At 64.3% G+C, this 18,216-nt stretch overlaps 1 protein-coding gene across 9 annotated transcripts in view; it reads right to left on the bottom strand.

The window, feature by feature from the left end:
* Positions 1–490: 490 nt before the first annotated feature.
* CUNH7orf50 (chromosome unknown C7orf50 homolog) overlaps positions 491–18,216 on the bottom strand; it is a 152,363-nt gene continuing 134,637 nt past the window's right edge. For 3 of the 9 annotated variants that reach the window (XM_054507746.2, XM_064593468.1, XM_064593473.1), the window contains 3 exons: positions 13,676–13,875; positions 6,620–6,701; positions 491–1,209 (listed from right to left, as the gene is read on the bottom strand). In XM_054507746.2, the coding sequence (XP_054363721.1) occupies positions 1,027–1,209; positions 6,620–6,701; positions 13,676–13,875 (465 nt within the window). In that variant the 3' untranslated portion in view covers positions 491–1,026. Of the gene's footprint in view, positions 1,534–2,544; positions 3,934–6,619; positions 6,702–13,675; positions 13,876–18,216 lie in introns of those variants that run through there. The other 6 variants (XM_064593459.1, XM_064593463.1, XM_064593462.1 and 3 more) reach the window with 4 other exon arrangements.

The raw sequence follows: 18,216 nt of genomic DNA, 5'->3' as shown, positions 1-18,216 counted from the left end.
TCATCCCATGCTGGAAGCTGACCCACGCCCCAGCAGTGGAGCGTCAAAGCCGCGGTGGACAAGTTTTAAGACCACCGCACATATCCGCCACCGTGTCATTCTCCACGGGTCCCGGGAAGCACAGGGCCTCCTGAAGGGCCTGCCCACTCTTCCTGTGGGTGGGGGAGACATGGGCCACCGCACCCAGAGGGACTTCCAGGGGTTCGACACGCACGCTCTTCTGGGAACAGGGAGAGCAGGTCTGGTGTTTCTGCAGGCAGCGAGCCTACTTCCTGGCTGGGACGGCCGTGGGAGGGCAGCCAATGTGGTCACTGCCAACACCTGCCGACGGTAGGCCCACAGACCAAGTGCTCAGCGCCAACAGGCAGGAGTGCCACACGGGGCTTGCCGGGATGCTGTCCCGGGGGCCTCGGCTCCGGCCCGACGCACGCTCACTCTCAGGACAAGCTCTTGGCAGTCAGGACAGGCAAACGAGAATGGGATGCACGGAAAAAGGGCACGGCCGACACGGGCTGGTTTTATTGAAAATGCAGCCAGGTGTTCCCCAGGACTGGTCAGCGAGGCCCCAGGAGGCCCCAGGAGGGAGGTGAGGGATGGGCGAGCCACGGCCTGGACCCACCAGGGAACGCAGGCAGGTGACCCGGATGCGGGTGGCCGGCTCCAGAGGGGCTCCCCTCACCCCCCATCGAGGACGGACCACAGCTGGAGGGGAGGGCTGGCTCTGGTCAATCTCTACGACATTCCCCGTAGGAAAAGAGACCTTTCTCTCAATAAGCAAGCTCCCCGGGGGCTTGAGGGCCACTGGGAGGCCAGGAGGGTACGTCAGAGTGGCCACTTTCTGCTGTAAAGGGACGAAGACACGTCACCATCTATGAACAGTCTGGCCACAGTCCTTCCAAGGGTCAGGCACCACAGGCCCACTGGCCGCTGACCTGCTGGTAGCCCCGCCTGCCCCTCGTTGGGGCCCCGCCGCTGGAAGGCGGCGGTCAGCCGAGTCCTGGGCGGCAGCAGCGGCCCGCTGGGCCCCTAGGAGAGAAGCTGCAGCACCTGCCGGATGCGCTGGGTCTTCCCCGGTGGGAGGGGGTCCGCACCGCTGGCCTCGTCCACCTCCCGCATCAGGGCTTCCGCCTTCTGCACCGTCAGCTCCCGGGCGTGGCCCCTGAGCCCCTCCAGGTAGGCCAGCAGGGTGGAGAAGAGCTCATGGGGAACCTGGGCGGGGGAAGAGGACGAGGGTGTCAGGGCCCCGCGGGGTGGCGTGGGGAGTGTGGACACTGAGCGGTGGAGAAATGGGGCATTCACAGCGTGGGCCCCAGGCTCCGGGCAGGGCTCCCGGCCCAGCAGCTGGCATCACAGGCTGCACTCATGCTTCTGCTCTGTCCCCTGCTGCAGGACCACGGGCTGGCCTCCTGCAGCGGCCCTCTCCTGGTCCTGGGCTGTTCCCTCCACGGGCTTCAGGCTCGGCAGCCCTGGGTTCTCACCACTCCTGAAATGCCACTAAGTCCACGGGAGACAGGTGTGTTTGTGAGGAGCGAGCTTCTAGGACAAAGAACGGAGGTCAGAGATGAAGCCGATATAACCGAGTTCTGCGGCCGTCCCCCCAGCCGCCTGACTCCAGGTCCGGCTAGTCCCGTCCAGAGGCGAGAGGGAAGGAGGGGCCGGGTCCACTCAAAAAGCAGTCAGTGACTCCCACGTCTCGGCTCTGAAGCCACAGTAGTGGATTGGCACAGACACGCAGGGCGAGGGGCAGAGCTGGGGCCAAGGGGGGACCCCTCCACCCACGGTCAGTGGGTTCTGGCAAGGGCCCTCGCTCCGACGGATGGTGCTGGGATGTCCCCGTGAGGACCCCTCCCTCACACCATCTTCAGACATCAGCTCAGAACGGGCCAAAGACCTGCGAGTATGAATTGAAACTATAGACTCTTAGAAGAAAGCATTGCAGAATGACCTGGGATTAGGCAACGATTCCTTAGATGGGACACCGAGAGCACGAGCAGCTAAATAAACCCCAGACAAACGGACTTCATCAAAACCAAAAGCTTTAAGTGGTGAATGTTGTGGTGTGAGTTATAGCTCAACTGAGAGCACAAAGCAGTTACCCACTAAGAGCTGCCTGCAGCCATTGACACGGGAGGTGCAGGGACTCCAGTGTGGCGGGCTGGGCCCAGGGAGAGGGTACGAGAGTTCACCTGCTGAAGGGGAGACGCCCCCACTGCCCCCCACAGGCTGCCCTCCACTCCATGCTGCCCTCACCCCCTCCACCCTCTGTCCCCCCACGCTGCCCCCAACAGTCTGCCCACCCCCCCGTGCTGTCCCCCCACCCTGGGCCTCCCCCCATGCTGCCCCCTGCCTCCCTCCATGGGCTACCCCCTGCCTCCCCTGACAGGCTGCCCCCCCAGAACCTCCCCCCCATTCTGCCCCCTGCCTCCCTCCAATGGGCTGCCCCCCACGCTACGTCCCTCTACTTACTGACCTCCCCCGAACTGACGCCCTCCCCCCACAGCTGCCCCCGCTTCCTCCAATGGGCTGCCCCCACCCCCCCACCCGGCTTCCACAGTGTCGGCAGCCAAGCCTGTGTCCTGGGGCAAGACTACAAGATTCTATTCTGAAATCTGAGGATACAGGAGAGAAGACCCATGATCCTGAGCCCAGCCCATCAACCCACACGGAACCCACACGGAAGTGCACAGGCCACCGGGCCGCGTGCATTCCTGGCCACCCCCACAGGGCACCACCTGGGAGCAAAGTCTCTGATTCCAAAGTCAGAGGCCAAGCAAACAAACAAGAAGCAACCTGGATAAAATAAAGGTTATACAGAGAGAAGAAAATGTCAAAACCGTATTGTTGCCATCCTCGGAGAAACCCGGAGATGCGATCCATCTGGAACACGGGAACAGGGCGCTCCAGGAGCACACAGGAGGGAAGCTGTGTCCTCATCAACACGCACCACTGGCCGTCCTTGCTCGTCGCGGCCACCCTGGGCTGGTGGGCGTCCCTCCAGCGCCAGCGACGCGGGGCGCCACTGCAGGTCCTCCCGGTTACCTGGGCCGTCTGCTCTGGAGAAGCGTCTACATGGACCCTCTGTCCACTTTGAAATGGGGCTGTCCTGTTACTGAGCTAGGAAGGTTCTCCCTGCGTGGCAGACCGGCCGTGGGACATGGGGCGCGCACGCACTTTCTCCCATTCTGTGGGTGGCTGTCCCGTCTGCCTGTCCCTCCGTGTCACCATGCTTGTGGAGCTGTGTTTAAGGCACCTGTGCCTGGCCCGAGGTCATGACAGAGAGCGTCAGCCCTGACATCTGCGGCTCCGACTCACTTTTCACTTTTGTTAGAGGTTGGGTGGGGTCACCTTCATTCTTTGACGTGTAGATATCCAGCCGGCCCAACGTGGCTTGTTGGGGACCGGCCTTGGCTCCCCTCTCGGTGCGTCCTGACCGTGAGGGGCACTTTCCAGGCTTTCCCTCATGCTCCCTTGTCATCCACCCTGCGGGTAGGTCAGGCTTCTGGATCTGTCTTGTCCCGTGAAACCAAATCTTATATCCTGCTCCCGGAAGGAAGTCCTTCCGAACACAGTGGGGGGGGGGGTGCGCGCGCACGCACACACACACACACGCACACACCCATGCCCTACGCAGGCCCCGTGTTGCCTCTGCCTTGGGGGCTGGGAGCGAGGCTCCCGGGGGAGGCAGATGCTAGCTTGGTTTCTTCTACTCTGTACGCCAGGCTGACCGGACACGTGTGGGACCGAGGACAGTTCTGCCTCACGTCATGGCCTCTGCTGATCCAGCAGGCGGCACCACACAACTGTTACTGCAATGGTCCCGCCGAGGAGCATCCTGGCACTGTGCAGCAGGGTCGCAGAGAGGCCTGAGCATGAGCCACGCAAGAGCCGGCAGAGCAGGGCCCGTCCAGGGTGGCGGGCTGCTCTGGAGGGAGCCTGTGGGCAGGACGGCGGGAAGTGTGAGGAGCACGGCTGACTGTGGGGCCAGGAGGCAGAGGGAGAACCATCTACAGTCTGGGGTCCAGAGCACCACGGCCCCCTAGCTTCCGCCCCGGGCTCCCATCCTGTCCCTGCTGCCCTTCCCCCCCCAACCCTGCTGAGCCACACAGGCCCCGGGAGTGTCTGCTGAACAGAGGGCCAGGCCTTGTTATCAGGACTGCAGACACACCAGTAACCAGCTCGACCCTCTCCTCCCTTCCCAGCATCCCTAGGTGCCTTGGCTATAGCCATCCACTTGCGGCTCAGGGCTCTCCTCTATCCCACTACCTGTGCTGGGCCCCAAATGAGCTCTGACCCTGACTCAATGGGCTCACATCCATCCATCCTTCCATCCACCGGCTACTGCACCCTCTCTGGAAAGCCCCCGGACACCAGTCCCCCAGCTGGGTTTTCAGATACATGTGCCCCATTTTCCAGGGCAGCCGAGGCAGCTGTGAAGGGTCAGTGAGAGCCGATAAGCCTTGTCCTCATGGGGTGCACGTTCCAGCAGGGCAGACTGGCAAGGAACTGGCAGGATGCTGGGAAGCAGCGAGGTGCTGCATCCATCCACTGTGGGGAGCACAGTCCATTCAACGGGTGGTGCACGTCCCCACGTGCAGGAAGCCTAACTCACCACATACAGGGTTAACTCCCATTGGTCAAAGGCCCAAATGTAAGAACAAAAACTAAAAACCCTTATAAGAAAACAGAGGTAATTTTCCTGACCTCGGGTTAGGAAATGATTTCATAGTCATGACGCGAGAAACACAAACAACAAAAGAAAAAATAGAAAAATCAGGCTTTATCAAGGTGACGACCTGTCCCTAGCACAGCTCCCACCACTGTGACGACTAGGTGGTCTCAAGGGGATGGGCACGACCGGAAAGCAGGGGCCAGCTGGCCGCAGCAGTGGTTCCCGGGGCGCCCTGGTCCCCTCCCCAGGGGCGGAGGGGAACACAGACCCGGGCAGGGTGGTCAGGGCACGGAGGTCTGTGCGCATAGCTCCCCACTGGCTCCTGCATGTGATACCTGCTCCCGAGAGTTCTGGGGGCCGTGGGTCCCCTGGCTCTGAGCTCCTGGGCCCAGAGGTCTGGCGATGGGGGACTGGGGTGTGCCCCTAGCTGCGGCGAGTGGGGAGCTGGCATGGGGCTGTGCAGACAGTGGGGTCACGGGGAAGGGGTGTGGTGTTGTTGCCCCCGAGGGGGCTCTGCCGTGGGCCACACCGCCGGCCTGTGACTCCTGCAGCAGCCCTGGCCCGTGTGGATAGCTGTCCGCCCCATCCTGCCACACCCACAGCCTTGTTTCCAACTGTGGCTCTCAGGTGCTTCCTCCACAGAGGTCCCCCCATCATGTGCACACGGGCACCCTTGACCTCCCGGCCACAGAACCACCAACCACAGTTGCCAAGAAACTACACTTGTCAAAACAAATGATGGCAGCAAGGGATGACGACCTGAGAAAACCAACACTGATAGACAATCCACACCTGCCCCCCACAGGGTGTATACGCACCTGCCCCCCCCCGTGTGCACACACCTGCCCCAACACAGTGCCATGAGGGAGGCGGCCAGGCCCTTCCCTACAGCCACGTGCTGATCGACAAATGTGGAAGAGGACGCATACCACGGAGCCAGCACCACGGTGACCGCTGACCCAGACCAGAGCTGCTGATGGGTACTAAGACCGACGGGCACAGGGGGATGAGGAACGGGGTGTTTCCATCATCTCGAAGCAACTCCACAGACACAGCTGATTACTACAGGAGCAAAACCAGCTGGTGTCCCCCAAGTCACGGGACCGACGTCAGCATCCAACCACCTTGCACCTGCTACTGAGTGCACTGGGAGGGCACAAACACGTCCCAGCTGTCTGACAACTGGCCTCTCCGGGCACATCAAGGTTGTGAAGGAAGTTCCAGACTAGAGGAAATGACAGGGGCAGACAAGCAAATGCGACTGTAGACGGGACCCTTGCCCACGGAAGCCACCGAGAACCAGCAGAGTCCATGGTGGTCCTGTGAGCCGGGCTCATCTGCAGGAAGAGGGCACGACGGAGTTTTGGGGGGGACACACTGTCTCCTCACCCCCCAGGGTCAAAAGATGGGAAGGGCAGGACTTCCAAGCTCCTGGGACAACAACATTCCCCTAACATTGGCAGCTTCCTTGGGGAAGGTTCAGCTCAATGGAAGCAGGTGGGCCAACGGCCGAGGCCCCAAGCCCGCAAGCCCCTGGCCCAAGCCTGGCCTCTGGACAAGCCCCTGCTCTGCATAGGGGTTCTTACCTCCTGACCCCAAGCAAGGCCCTCCCTCTGTAAAATGAGGGGTTGGACTGGGGGCTCCTGGGGGGGTTCCATCACAATTGCTAGGGCCTCTTTCTTAACCACAGCCTTGGCCAGCCCTGGCTGCTGGGGGACTGCCCTTCCCACGCCCCTGCTGGAGGGGAGGCCTCAGGCCCGTGTGGCTGGAGCAGGCCCTGGCACTGGGTCCTTCCATCCTGGTCACTGCTTGACTTAACCCCACCCCCAAGCGTACACAGACTTTGTCATCTGGGAGACCCTTCCACCCCCCCATGCACCCATCTCCTCTCCTCTTCCCCACCAGGTACACACACCTAGCTCCCCGCCCCCCGCCCCAGCATGCACACACCTGGTCACTGTCGTACATATGCATCAGCAGCCAGGTCTGCCTCGTCTTCTGAAATCTCCAGTTCTCGTGCTTCTCGGCCCAGCTAGGAAGCAAGGACAGGACATTTCAGGTGCCGGCAGGAGGAGCCGGAAAGGTGTGTGCAGCCCCCGCCCCCCCAGCTGGAGGGCAGCAGACAAGGAGCAGGAGCAGAGGGGGCTCAGGCACCTGGCGCTGGGAGGACATCTCACTTCCACACGCCCGTGAGGCCTCGGCCAGCTGGGCCTGCCTCCACATCAGCGCCAGGTGGCACAGGGCTCTTTCTTCCAGCCCTGCAATGCCACGATTTTATGATGCCAACGTGCACATCCGGAATTTCACGACATCAGCCATTCTTGCAAAGCCTTTATCGTGTGCTCCAGCAGAGTCTACCCACCAGAGTGCGTACAGCCTTTAAACCGAGAGCTGTGTGTGGAGGGTGAGGGACAGCAAGCTAAGAGGAGCCACGAACCCCGACCTGGAGGACCACCCCAGTCTGGGCTGCTTGGATGCCAGGGACAGAGAAAGAAATCCGGCCACGCCAGCCCCATGCCTCCGCTAGAGCCGCCTGGCCTGCACCCTCCCAACCCAAAGGCCTCCAAGGGCCCAGGCCCCACCCCCGCACCAAGGCCATGGCAGCGAAGCCAGCCTGCTGACATGCAGCCCACACCGGAGGGGCCGGAGGATGAGGAGGCAGGTAGCTTCAGGCGTCAGAGGACATACATCAAGGTGGGTGGCTGCTCTGGGCAGGACTGCAGGGCCAGGCTTTCGGAGCTGAGAGGTGAACACGGGCCAGAGGCTGGCATGTCTGGGACTCACGGGTGCTGATGGCCGTGGGGAGAAGGGCAGAGGGTGAGCCCCCAGGGCTGTGTGACCACTGCTCTAGCTGCAGCCTCACGGCCTCTACTCGGTCGGGGGGATTGGGGGGAGGACGGCGGGGGGGTCCAAGAGCTCCCGTTGGCTCCACAGCTCGTGGGTGCCACGGCAGAAGCGCGCGATTCACTGCTGCTCTGTTCCACACACCATCCTGTGACAGCAGAGACCTCGGAGCCCTGCCTCAGGAGCATCCAGGGTCCATGGGCACGTGTGTGGCAGGCACAGAGCTGGGCCTGAGCCAGACTGGACCGCTGCTCCTGTCCTCCTAGGGCAGCAGACACGACAGCCACGCCCGGATTCACAGCCTGAACCTACCACGTGTCAGTGGGGCCTTGGAGGCCGACCGACGGGCCCTCTTAGGGCAGCATGTTGGGGCTCTGCAACAGAGCCCGGCCCAGCCTCCCGCACCAGCAGGGGCTGCACTCAACGTGGGCCCTGGCAGAAGCGGGAAAGCAGAAACCACAACAGTGGTCATTAGAGGAAGGGGTGGAAGGAAGAGAGAAACCCTCCCGAGGGGCCCCCGCCCCCACGCTGGTCATCAAGTCACGGCCTCTGCCTCCAATCTTCCTCCATCGCCCGCTCCGTGGAGACAGAGGGCTTCCTTTGCCAGATGGTCCGATGTGAAGCAGAAGGCGCTGGAGAGACGTATCAGCGTAATAGAGGAAGGCTCTTCCATCCTGGTTCCGGCGAGCAACCCCCGGGAGCCGATGGTCCACCGTGGCCCCGGCCGGACTGCCCATGAGCAGCAGCCTTCCTGGCAAGTCCCGTGGGCTCGGCTCCCGTGGCTTCTCTGTCATTCTGTGAGCCATGGCTGGGCCTCCTCGCAGCCCTGGGGGAGTGGCTGCCCTGGAATCTGCTCCTCCTGGGTCTCGAGTTCTCAGCTCACTGGCAAGCCCTCACTACACTTAGTCATTCTCTGTAATAAACTTTCCCTGTGCTTCCACCGACCAACTGCACCCTGGCCCATCCCCCCACCCCAAGGATGGCATGTGACCTCACCCCAGGGCCTGCGGGGTCCCTCCTAGGCTGACATGGTGTGGTGGTGCCGAGCTCCATTGTCTGGGACCTGGAGCTCTGTGGACCTGGCTCCCATCACTGCCACATCGACAACGTGGACGGGCTGTGCACCCAAAGCAACACCCCTGCCCAACCCCAGGGCTCTGGTCACCTGAGCCCCCAGGGAGTGCCAGAACAGCTTCAGATATGCCGCGTGGGCCCACAGGAAGCGAGGGGCACTAGCTGGGGGCCCCTAGCACGCCCAGGACAGGCAGAGAGGAGGCCCCCAGATAAACAAGGACAATGAGGACAACGACAGGGAAGACGGTGACAGTGCACACGGACGAGCCAGCCCACCTGTTGGGGTTCTGGCTCCATCCTGGAGACGCCTCACTGAGAGGCAGTGCCCCGCAGGGATGGAGGATCTGTATTTTGGGAAGCAGAGAAAGTGAGAGACGGGTCAGCAGGGAGGGAGCAGGGACCCAGGACCAGTGTAGACACCCCCGTGCCGAGGGGGTGCGGAGTCCTAGGTGGCTCCTAAAGAACGCGACTCTGGGCACCACGCGGTCACAGATGAAGGACGCTTCAACAGTCACTGTCGAGGCCCCAAGCCCATGGCCACCCAGAGGCGTGGCGCAAGACGGGTGACGGGTCTGACGGCAGCCCTGAGGCTCTAGTTCCACGGGGAGCTCAGGGCCGAAGCCCGGCCTGAGCCCCAGCATCGGGCAGGTTCTGGAGCCCCTGAGCCGGTGACTGTGTCTCTGACCTCCACCAGCCCCTCCCCGCACCGTGGCCCTCAGGGCAACCCTACGAACCCCTCCCCAGACCACACACATGCCAACTCCCACGTTCAAGCTGACGCAGCCACGGGCCCTCGCGGCATCCCAGCTCCGTCTTCGAGGCAGAAAGAAACCTCATCTCAGCTGACAGGAAGGTCGATCCCGGTGCCTGGACCGGGACCCAGGTGTCATGAGGGTCCTCGGCTGCGATGGGGGGCAGCAGCCTCTCGCCTCTGCAGGCAGGTCCTGAGCTGCTGGGGCTCCACACCCCGCCGACCCCCAGGCCCCGCCACCCACTCAGGGGCCTCCATGTTGCCCCTGCCCTGCTGGTAGCCCGCCCGGGCAGCTGACCCACGGCGCAGCCCGCACTGGGGGTGGGGCTGCGGGGCTGGCGCACTGCGGCCCACGACCCCACGGGCCACTGAAGATGTGCTCCAGGCCCCTCACTTCCCCTGCCCCGGGGGCCTGGCAGCGCCGAGACCCGTATCTGCCACACAGCACGCCAGCCGCCGGCCACGTGCGCACTGCAGTGCGGGGACTGCAACAGACACCACAGGCAGCGTGGCCACGGAGCGTGGCACAGAGCGTGGTCTGCATTCCAGCTTGGTACTTCCCAGTCCCCAGCTCCGAGCCGCGGGAGTCCTGTCTGTAACGTGGGGCACTCACACCCTCCTGTCCCAGTTTAAGGGAGAGCAGGGGGGCCCCCTCCAGGAGAACTGCCGCTTACAGGAGCTCTCCGACCCCCGCTGGCCTCAGCAGCGTGGCCCGGCTGTGGCTGGGAAACGGGGTCTCAGCCACCCCTGGTGGAGTCTCATTCCCACAGGTCGCCCCGGGTGGCAACAGGCACAGCTGCAAACGGCTCAGGGCCTCCTGCCAGGAGGATGGTCCCATCTGCCTGGGCAGATGGGGGGACCCTGTGGACAAGGAGAGAGCACGTCTCCCTGCCCTCAGCCCCCCAGCGAGGGGCTGCGGCCCACGCCACGGGCAGCCTGGTGCGAGGCCTCAGGAGGAGAGCACGCTGGGCGCCTCTGTTCTGGGCTATGACATCCACAGGCACCGAGGGCCACTCTGGGGCTCCTGCAGGGCGCAGAGGCCACCATGGACATTCCACGTGCATGCACTCGGCTCCATCTGTACATCGCCTACCGCCGTCAGGCTCAGGGACAGCGGCACTGGGCGGCCTCGGGAGCCCACGCGGGCTGGAGGCGGGGCCGGAAGCGAGGACAGGCTGCCGACCAGCGCATGGACAGGGTCCCCGGGCTGGCCTCTAGGTAATGGGGGCAGTCCAGACAGGGCAGTCGCCCCTGAGGTGACAACCAGGGATCTGGGCACTCCACACAGTGAAGACAGGGCCCCCAGCCCTCCCTCTTGCCTTCCACACAGGGTCAACAAGGACAGCAGCCACAGGCACTGCAGGCCTCCCGGCCCGTCCTTACAGCCCATCCCAGTCAGGCTCCGTCTGTGACCTGCTATACAGCCTGAGGTCCACTCTGTGACTGGCACCTACCTGGCCTGTCTACCTGCTCCTGTCTCCAGCGCTGACCCGTGATCCTGCCTGGGAGCATGTCAGCCGGGCGTGCAGGGGGCGCGTCAGCTGGGCGTGCAGGGGAGCGGGTCAGCCGGACGTGCAGGGGGCGCGTCAGCCGGGCGTGTAGGGGGCGCGTCAGCCGGGCGTGCAGGGGAGCATGTCGGGGGCGTGCAGGGGGCATGTCAGCCGGGCGTGCAGGGGAGCATGTCGGAGGTGTGCAGGGGGCGCGTCAGCCGGGTGTGCAGGGGAGCGGGTCAGGCGGGCGCACAGGGGAGTGGGTCAGGTGGGCATGCAGGGGGCGCGGCAGGGGGCGTGCAGGGGAGCGCGTCAGCCGGGCACGCAGGAGAGCGCGTCAACCGGGCGTGCAGGGGGCGTGTCAGCCGGGCGTGCAGGGGAGCACATCAGCCGGGCGTGCAGGGGGCGCGTCAGCCGGGCATGCAGGGGGCGTGTCAGCCGGACGTGCAGGGGAGCATGTTGGGGGCGTGCAGGGGACGTGTCAGCTGGGCGCACAGGGGAGTGGGTCAGGCGGGCATGCAGGGGGCGCATCAGGGGGGTGTGCAGGGGAGTGCGTCAGCCGGGCATGCAGGAGAGCACATCAGCCGGGCGTGCAGGGGGCGCGTTAGCCGGGCGTGCAGGGGAGCATGTCGGGGGCGTGCAGGGGACGCGTCAGCCGGGCGTGCAGGGGGCGCGTCAGCCGGGTGTGCAGGGGAGCGGGTCAGGCGGGCATGCAGGGGGCACGTCAGGGGAGCGCGTCAACTGGCACACAGGGGAGTGGGTCAGGCGGGCATGCAGGGGGCACGTCAGGGGGGCGCGCAGGGGGCACGTCAGCCGGGCGTGCAGGGGAGCATGTCTGGGGCGTGCAGGGGGCGCGACAGCTGGGCGCGCAGGGGGCGCGTCAGGGGGGCGCGCAGGGGAGCACGCGGTGGTGGCGTCAGCTCCGACCTCAGAGGACGCTGGCGGCATTGACAGCGCTGAACCCCCGCACCAGGCAGGCCTCACTGACCGGGGAGACGTGCGCTGAGATAAGAAGTGCGCTGACCCGAGAAGGGTCCTGGTTGGTGACGGTGAGCAGGGCGCCCCCTCCACACCCATGACACGCAGCCGGGCCACCCCTGCCTCTGCCAGGGACATGTGGGCCTGGGACTTCCTGCCGGCACCTGCTGAGTTTGGGGAAGCCGGGAGGGCTGTGCCAGCCACCTGGTCCCAGCAGATACGGATCCCCAGCCCCGCCCCCGGGCCCCAATCCTAGCCCTTCTGCTGGGAACTGCCCCGGTGACACCAGCGCTGGGGACCAGACTCCCTAGGGGGCGCTGGTTCCCGCACAGCCCCACTGTGCCCAGTAGCCAAGAGTGCAGGGGAGACCGAAGGGCCCAGGTGGCACAGAACCACACATCCTTACGGCTGATGACCGGGGCCAGGGGATGGGGACTCCTGACCGCGGTCCAGGCCGCCACTCTCTGGCCAGCCGCCCCGAGGGGGCAGTGAAGGAGGAGTGGGGCAGAGAGATCTCCGAGAGCCCGTGCGCAGCCCTCTTCCCAGCCAGCGGGCGGGCTTCCAGAGAATTCCCGCCCCCAGTGCAGCCACGGCAGGGCCTTCCAGCGCTCTGCAGGTGGAGGTTCAAGAGCCAGCGGGCAGCTGTCCTCCTGGGAGCACTCCGTCCTCATTGAGTCCATCCAGTGACCCTCCAGGGAGGAGCCCAGGGGGGCGGCCCAGCAGCCTAGCGCAGTGCCGCATGTGGTTCAGCAGCGTACAGGACGCCGGGGCTCAGTGAGACACCCCACACCCAAAGGAGGGCCGTCCTCGGCGCCCCTGCTGTGGGCTGGGAATGGCGCGGCTGCTGTGTGTCCGCAGCTCCTCCCACACCAGTCACCAGCGATCGCGTTGTAGGCTGTGCCCGAGACAAAGGAAACCGTGTCCACACAGAACCCCCCACACAGACACACACCGCAGCAACAGCCCCAACGGCCACCTGGCCGAAACAACCCCAACGCCCAGCGACGGGCGCACGGACAAGCAAAACGGGGTGCACACACACGGTGCGCAGTGTTTGGCCGTGAGGGGAGAGGAAATTCTGGCACGCACTGCCATGTGCACGAACCTCCAGACAGTACGCCGTGTGGTGAACGAGTCCCTTTGCAGGACATGTCCCGAACGGGCACGTCCACGGAGACACGAGGGGGAGGAGGGGCCCCTGGAGCTGGGGCGGGGGGCCGCTCTCTGCAGTGACAAGGGCATTCCGAACTGGCTGCGTGGCTGCATGTAAACCATTCCCCAAAAACAATGCGGGAGGAGTGAAACCGTGTGTCCGCGGCGGGCTGACCCTGCTCTCGGCTGCTAGGGCTCCCGGCCTCGAGTGAGTACCGATCGGAGAAAGGAGGAACCCACTTCCCGGGGAGGAGGACCAGGCGTGGCGACCAGCTGGGGCACGTGCCGCCACCTCCCAACAAGTTTCTTGGCAAACAGAAGCCAGTGGTCTCACAGGGGCCTCACTTTTCCTGGAGCTTCTAGAAAGTCTCCTACGCAGCTGTTAGCAGTGTAACCTCTAGCCACTGCCCGCTTGTGACGACAGGTGAAACGGGCGGCGGGCAGTCCGAGGGCTCCGGCCGAGGCTGCGGTGGCTGCGCTCTGCTCCCCCGGCACGGCCAGCTCCTCAAGCCCGGGATGGCGGCTCTCCCCTCCCTCACACAGCCCCACCGCAGGCGCTGGTTCTGTGGGGGCACCACTGGAGGTGGACTACAGGCCCCAGGGTCCCCGTGGTCCCGGGAGCCAGACGGGTCCCAGGTCAGCTGAGTCTGCAGCCCGTGTCCCTCCCTGCCAGAACCCCTGGGACACTGGCCGGTCCCCGCGGGGGGGTTGTCTTACCCACGGAGGTAGTCCAGGGCCAGCTGGGCCCCGGAGCATTTGGCCGGCAGGCTCTGGGCTGCTCCTGACTCCCGCAGCCGCTTCCTCTCCTCTTTCCTCCGCTCCTTCTTCAGCTTCCTCTCCAGGACCCTCTTCTCTTCCGGGGTCAGCACGGGCAGCTGGGGGGCCGTCTCCTGCCTGGCCCCCAACACTGCTTCTCCCTGCAAGTCAAGGGAAAAGCGGCCTGTGAGGATATCCCGCAGCATCCTGGACCCCCGCTCTCGGGAGCTGACCCCCTCCGGGTGGGTGGGCTGTTCCACAGCCTGTGCTGGGCTCCCCAGCAGCCCCTCACCCCCAGTAACTGGGGACGGGGCTGTTCAGAGTCTTGCTCTCTCAGGGACCCAGGAGACCCAGCACCAGGTGGGGCTGTCTCACCCCAGGACGGGTCAAAGTTGACTGACCTCAGCCCTGTTTCCTGCCCCTGCCCCTGTGCTCAGCACTGGCGACAAGGATTTCTGGGCCTTGACGAGGGCCCCACCCCCTGAGACCCTGCAGGAGACCCGCCCGTCCCCCCTCCCCGCCCTGTCCCCACCGCTGTCTGCAGGCCCCCAAGCCCGCCCCGCAGTGGGATGTGAGGTCCGGGTGCACAGAGGCTGGGCTGAGAGCACACACTTCTTGCAGGGGGTGGGGGCGGGGGGGCAGTCTTCCCACCACAAGGATCCACTGAGGCCCTTCTGCTTGCGCGAACCCCTCCTGAGGAGAGCAGGCGGCTCAGCGGCTGGGGGGCACAGTGCTGGTGGCCTATTGTCCCCCCATCGGGCTGTGGCCCCCTGACACCACCTCTTTCCCAGACACCTACGAAGTACAGTCCCCCCCCCCCATCAAACCAGGTGGAGGGTGACGACCCCACCAGCTGCACACACTCCCCCCTGCCTGGAAAACCGGGAACGCCAGCACTGGTCACGTGATTCCAGCCAGGGACCCGGCCACCGCCCCCAACGCCTCCAGGAAGGGCAAGCACGCTGCCCCAGGCGTGTCCAGCGTCTGCAGAGCACCCCCTCCCTTTGGGCCTCCCCAGAGGCCACGCATGCCTCCGCATAAAGTGCCAGTGCCTTGACAACCTTTGTGTTCCCACTCAGCCCCAGGTCCTTCCGGAACCTTCTAAAACAGAAGAGCAGCTCTCTCCAGCTCCTCCCTCTGCCTCCTCAAGACCAGCTGACTTTACCAGCAGTGGGGCTTCAGGGCTGCCCTGGGGAGACTCCAGCAGCCTCAACACCACACACGGACACGCACGCAGATGCGCACGCGCAGACTCGCACACGCAGACAGACTGACACGCACGCAGGGCTCACAGGCATGGCCCCGGGAGCCCAGCACCCCAGCTGCCGGAGGGCGTCTGGTGCTCAGGTGGGGTTTCCTGAGGTCGAGGGTGCAGCAGTCTGAGGAGCGGGACGTGGGCGTCCACGGGGAGTCTCCCTCCCGGCTCCCTGCTCAGACCGTGCCGGGCCCAAGGCGGCTGACGGGCGGGCAGCACAGAACGTCTGGCAAAAGAGCCTCAGTGCGGGCCGGCCTCCGGCCCCCCACCCCGCAAAACCACGCAGGCGGCACGGCAGCAGCCACCCGGGGCCGAAGTCCTGGGACAAGGTCAGGGCCCTACAGCGCTGGGCCGCAGACGTGTCGACACCGACCCCGGGGGGCCTGGGAGGGGCAGCGAGGGCAGGAAGCACCTGCCCCCGTGATGAGGGCAGCACGATTCTCCGCACCCTTCACGGTGCCACGTGTCACCAGGACGGGGCCTCTGCCCCCTGCGCTCCTGCCCCTGTGCCGTACAGAGGCTGCGCCCGAGGCTGGAGGAGCCTGACGCACAACACACGGACTCCCGGGGCTCCCTGAGGGCCCGGTCCCCACGGAGGGGCCAGCTGGCAGGTGGCGGGGACCCGAATGAGGCGTTGCCCGCACAGCCTGGGGTGACGCCCAGCATGAAGGGCCCACGTCTGGTATTAGGCACGCAAACCCAGGAAGGACACACACAGCTTCTTTCTCTGGCCTGTGGTCACCCCGGCGTGGCAGTGGCTGCAGCCCGCGCCCCGTGTCCTCAGAAAGCTAAGCGTGCCTCCAGAGTTGTTCAGAGGGCCGTGACGCCCGCCCTTGACTGCGCCAGGGGCCAGCCAGGGACGCCGAGGGTTCCGGACCCACCGATGCCCACACCCGGGCCACGGCCCGAGCCGAAAGGCCTCTCCAGAGAAGCTGGAAACAGAGAACGACAGGTGAAACCTCCTGAATTTTAAACACCGGCAGTTTCAATTAAACAATGCAGTCTGGGGGCAAAACCAACCACTGTGTGTGAAGCAGGGAAGGAAAGCGGCACCTCTGACCCAAGACCTCTGACCCCTGAGCCCAAGACCGATGCTCCACCTGCTAGACCAGCCTTCCTTTCCCTAAACTCTGACAGCCTGCGGGCACCCGCATCTGCCCTTTCTGGCTCTCTTCCAAGGAAAGGGGCCGCCAAGGAAAGTAGCCAGAGCCCTCTCCCACAGCTACCGCTGGGAAGGGAGACAGAGTGACAGACCATTGCCCCTGCCTCAGCTGTGATCCTTGCCCGGGGGGGAGCACACGAACCCAAGCAACCATTCGTGAAAAACACAACGGTCCCGGGCATTGCCTGAAGATCAAGAAGGGGGGCCCAGATGTGCAGGGCTGTGACCGGGCGGGGGCAGGGGCCATGGGCCAGCTGTGGGCCTCGCCTGGTCCCTTTGCTCTGGGTTCCCTGACCGTTCTGGCCTGGCCAGGGACGCCCCCACTGCTGCTACCATCATATGAGGGCGTGGGGCTGCAGGGGCAGAGAGCTGTCTCGGCCGCGGTGGGGCTGGGGTGGGAGACAGCAGGACAGGGCCTGGCTGGACCCAGGGACCTCCCAGCACGTCGGGGTGAGGGCCGTGGGGGCCTTCCCGGGACCCCCCTGCTTCCTTTGTCCCGTAGCCTCGCTGGTGCAGTGGGAGGCCAGCGCCAACACCGCGGGAAGCAAAACCGCTTCTAAAGCACCGCGTCCGCGAGCTTCGTCCGCGAGCTGCCGTCCGCGAGCTTCGGCAACGCCACCGCCCCAGGAGGTGGAGCTGAATACAATTTTCTTTGGATTGAATGAACTCTCTCCAGTTGCCACTGATCTGATAACCCTCCGCAGAACTAGGCTGTAATTAGCAAGTAAGTTTGGACACACCTGCCACCACCACCAAAGCCTCCCGAAGCTGCCCAGGGGCTTGTGAGCAGCCTGTGTAAACACAAACAACTCTGAAAAGGAAAGCAGGAGTCCGACGATGGCAGCCTTTGGAGCTGCTTCTGGGGATGCAACTTCCAGGGGAAGGAGGGGCCTTCAGAGAGCGACCCGGCGGGGGGGGGCAGCACCCCCAGCCCCTGCGGGCCCGGCCCGCTCTCCAGGGGCCGTGTGGGGTGGCGGCAGACCACAGCTGTGCACACGACCCTCTACCAAAACACAGACTCGGCCGACCGCGTGGGGGTCGGCTGCCATCGCCCACGTGTGCTGCCTGTTTTCTCGTCACAAACACGGGGAGCTGATAGCTGGCAGCCTCAGTGCAAGCGCACGACCCCACAAAGACGGATCACCGGACGGCAGCGCGGCCACGGTCTCTGGTGTTCCAGACCAGACAGCATACACAATCTCCTAATACGGGAAATCCAACTTTCAGCAACACGTCCTCTTACAGTGAGACATGTCCTGGGCTGCATTTCAACAGGCACAAAAACAACTTAACGTGCACGGAAAACTTTGGGCAGGACAAACGGACCCGCCGAAGCTGCTGCAGGGGTGGGGGGAGGGGAGGGATGGGCGGGCGGTGTGGCGAGGGACCTTGAATTTCGCCTATGTCGTCTCAGTGTTTCTCAACGTAAATGTTTTCGTGTACAAGAGTAAGTCATGTAACGCTTGTGCAATCAGAAACACATTCAAAAATTAAATCCATTCCAGCTTCAAGGGCAATGAAAACTGACTACATGCATCAAATGTACGGAAAAGAAACAAAACCAAAAGCCCCACAGACTGGAGAGTGGAGTCAATTAACCAAAGGAAATACAGGGGGGCTCCTGATAGAAAAGCTGACCGTGTTTGAGAAAATACAGGTGCATGAAATGAACAACCGTTTTCTTTCACCCTGGTAACTCCTGGCTGACACAGGGAGAAATGGCACTTCTTTGATTTGGGAAGGTTGCCACAGGCTTCACCCAGGCAGAAAAACCTTCAGACAAGATCTGCAGGAAGTAGGCTCTAAGGAGAACAGGCTCCGCACTTTTTGGACCCAGGCAAGGAGCCTCTCGGGCTTCCCTGCAGACACCCAAGGCCCAACGAGAGAACCCGCAAAAGCGAGCACCCACCATCGTTCCCCAGGAAGGGGACAGCGGGGAGGAGGCCAGAGGGAGGATTTGCAGGTTCAAGCCACAGTGTGGGCAGATGGGGCGGATACCCAGCGACATTTTCCTCTCCCTCTGGTGAATACCCAGCCTCACAGAGGGAAGGTCACATGCACTGCTGGCACCGGGCCCATCTCCCT

The sequence above is a fragment of the Mirounga angustirostris genome, unplaced genomic scaffold, assembly GCF_029215605.1.
Source record: "Mirounga angustirostris isolate CCGP_5_RB_7025 unplaced genomic scaffold, mMirAng1.0.hap1 SCAF_5, whole genome shotgun sequence".
Taxonomy (NCBI): domain Eukaryota; kingdom Metazoa; phylum Chordata; class Mammalia; order Carnivora; family Phocidae; genus Mirounga; species Mirounga angustirostris.
Note: the sequence above shows the minus strand (reverse complement) of the source record. Positions and strands in the feature narration are given on the sequence as shown.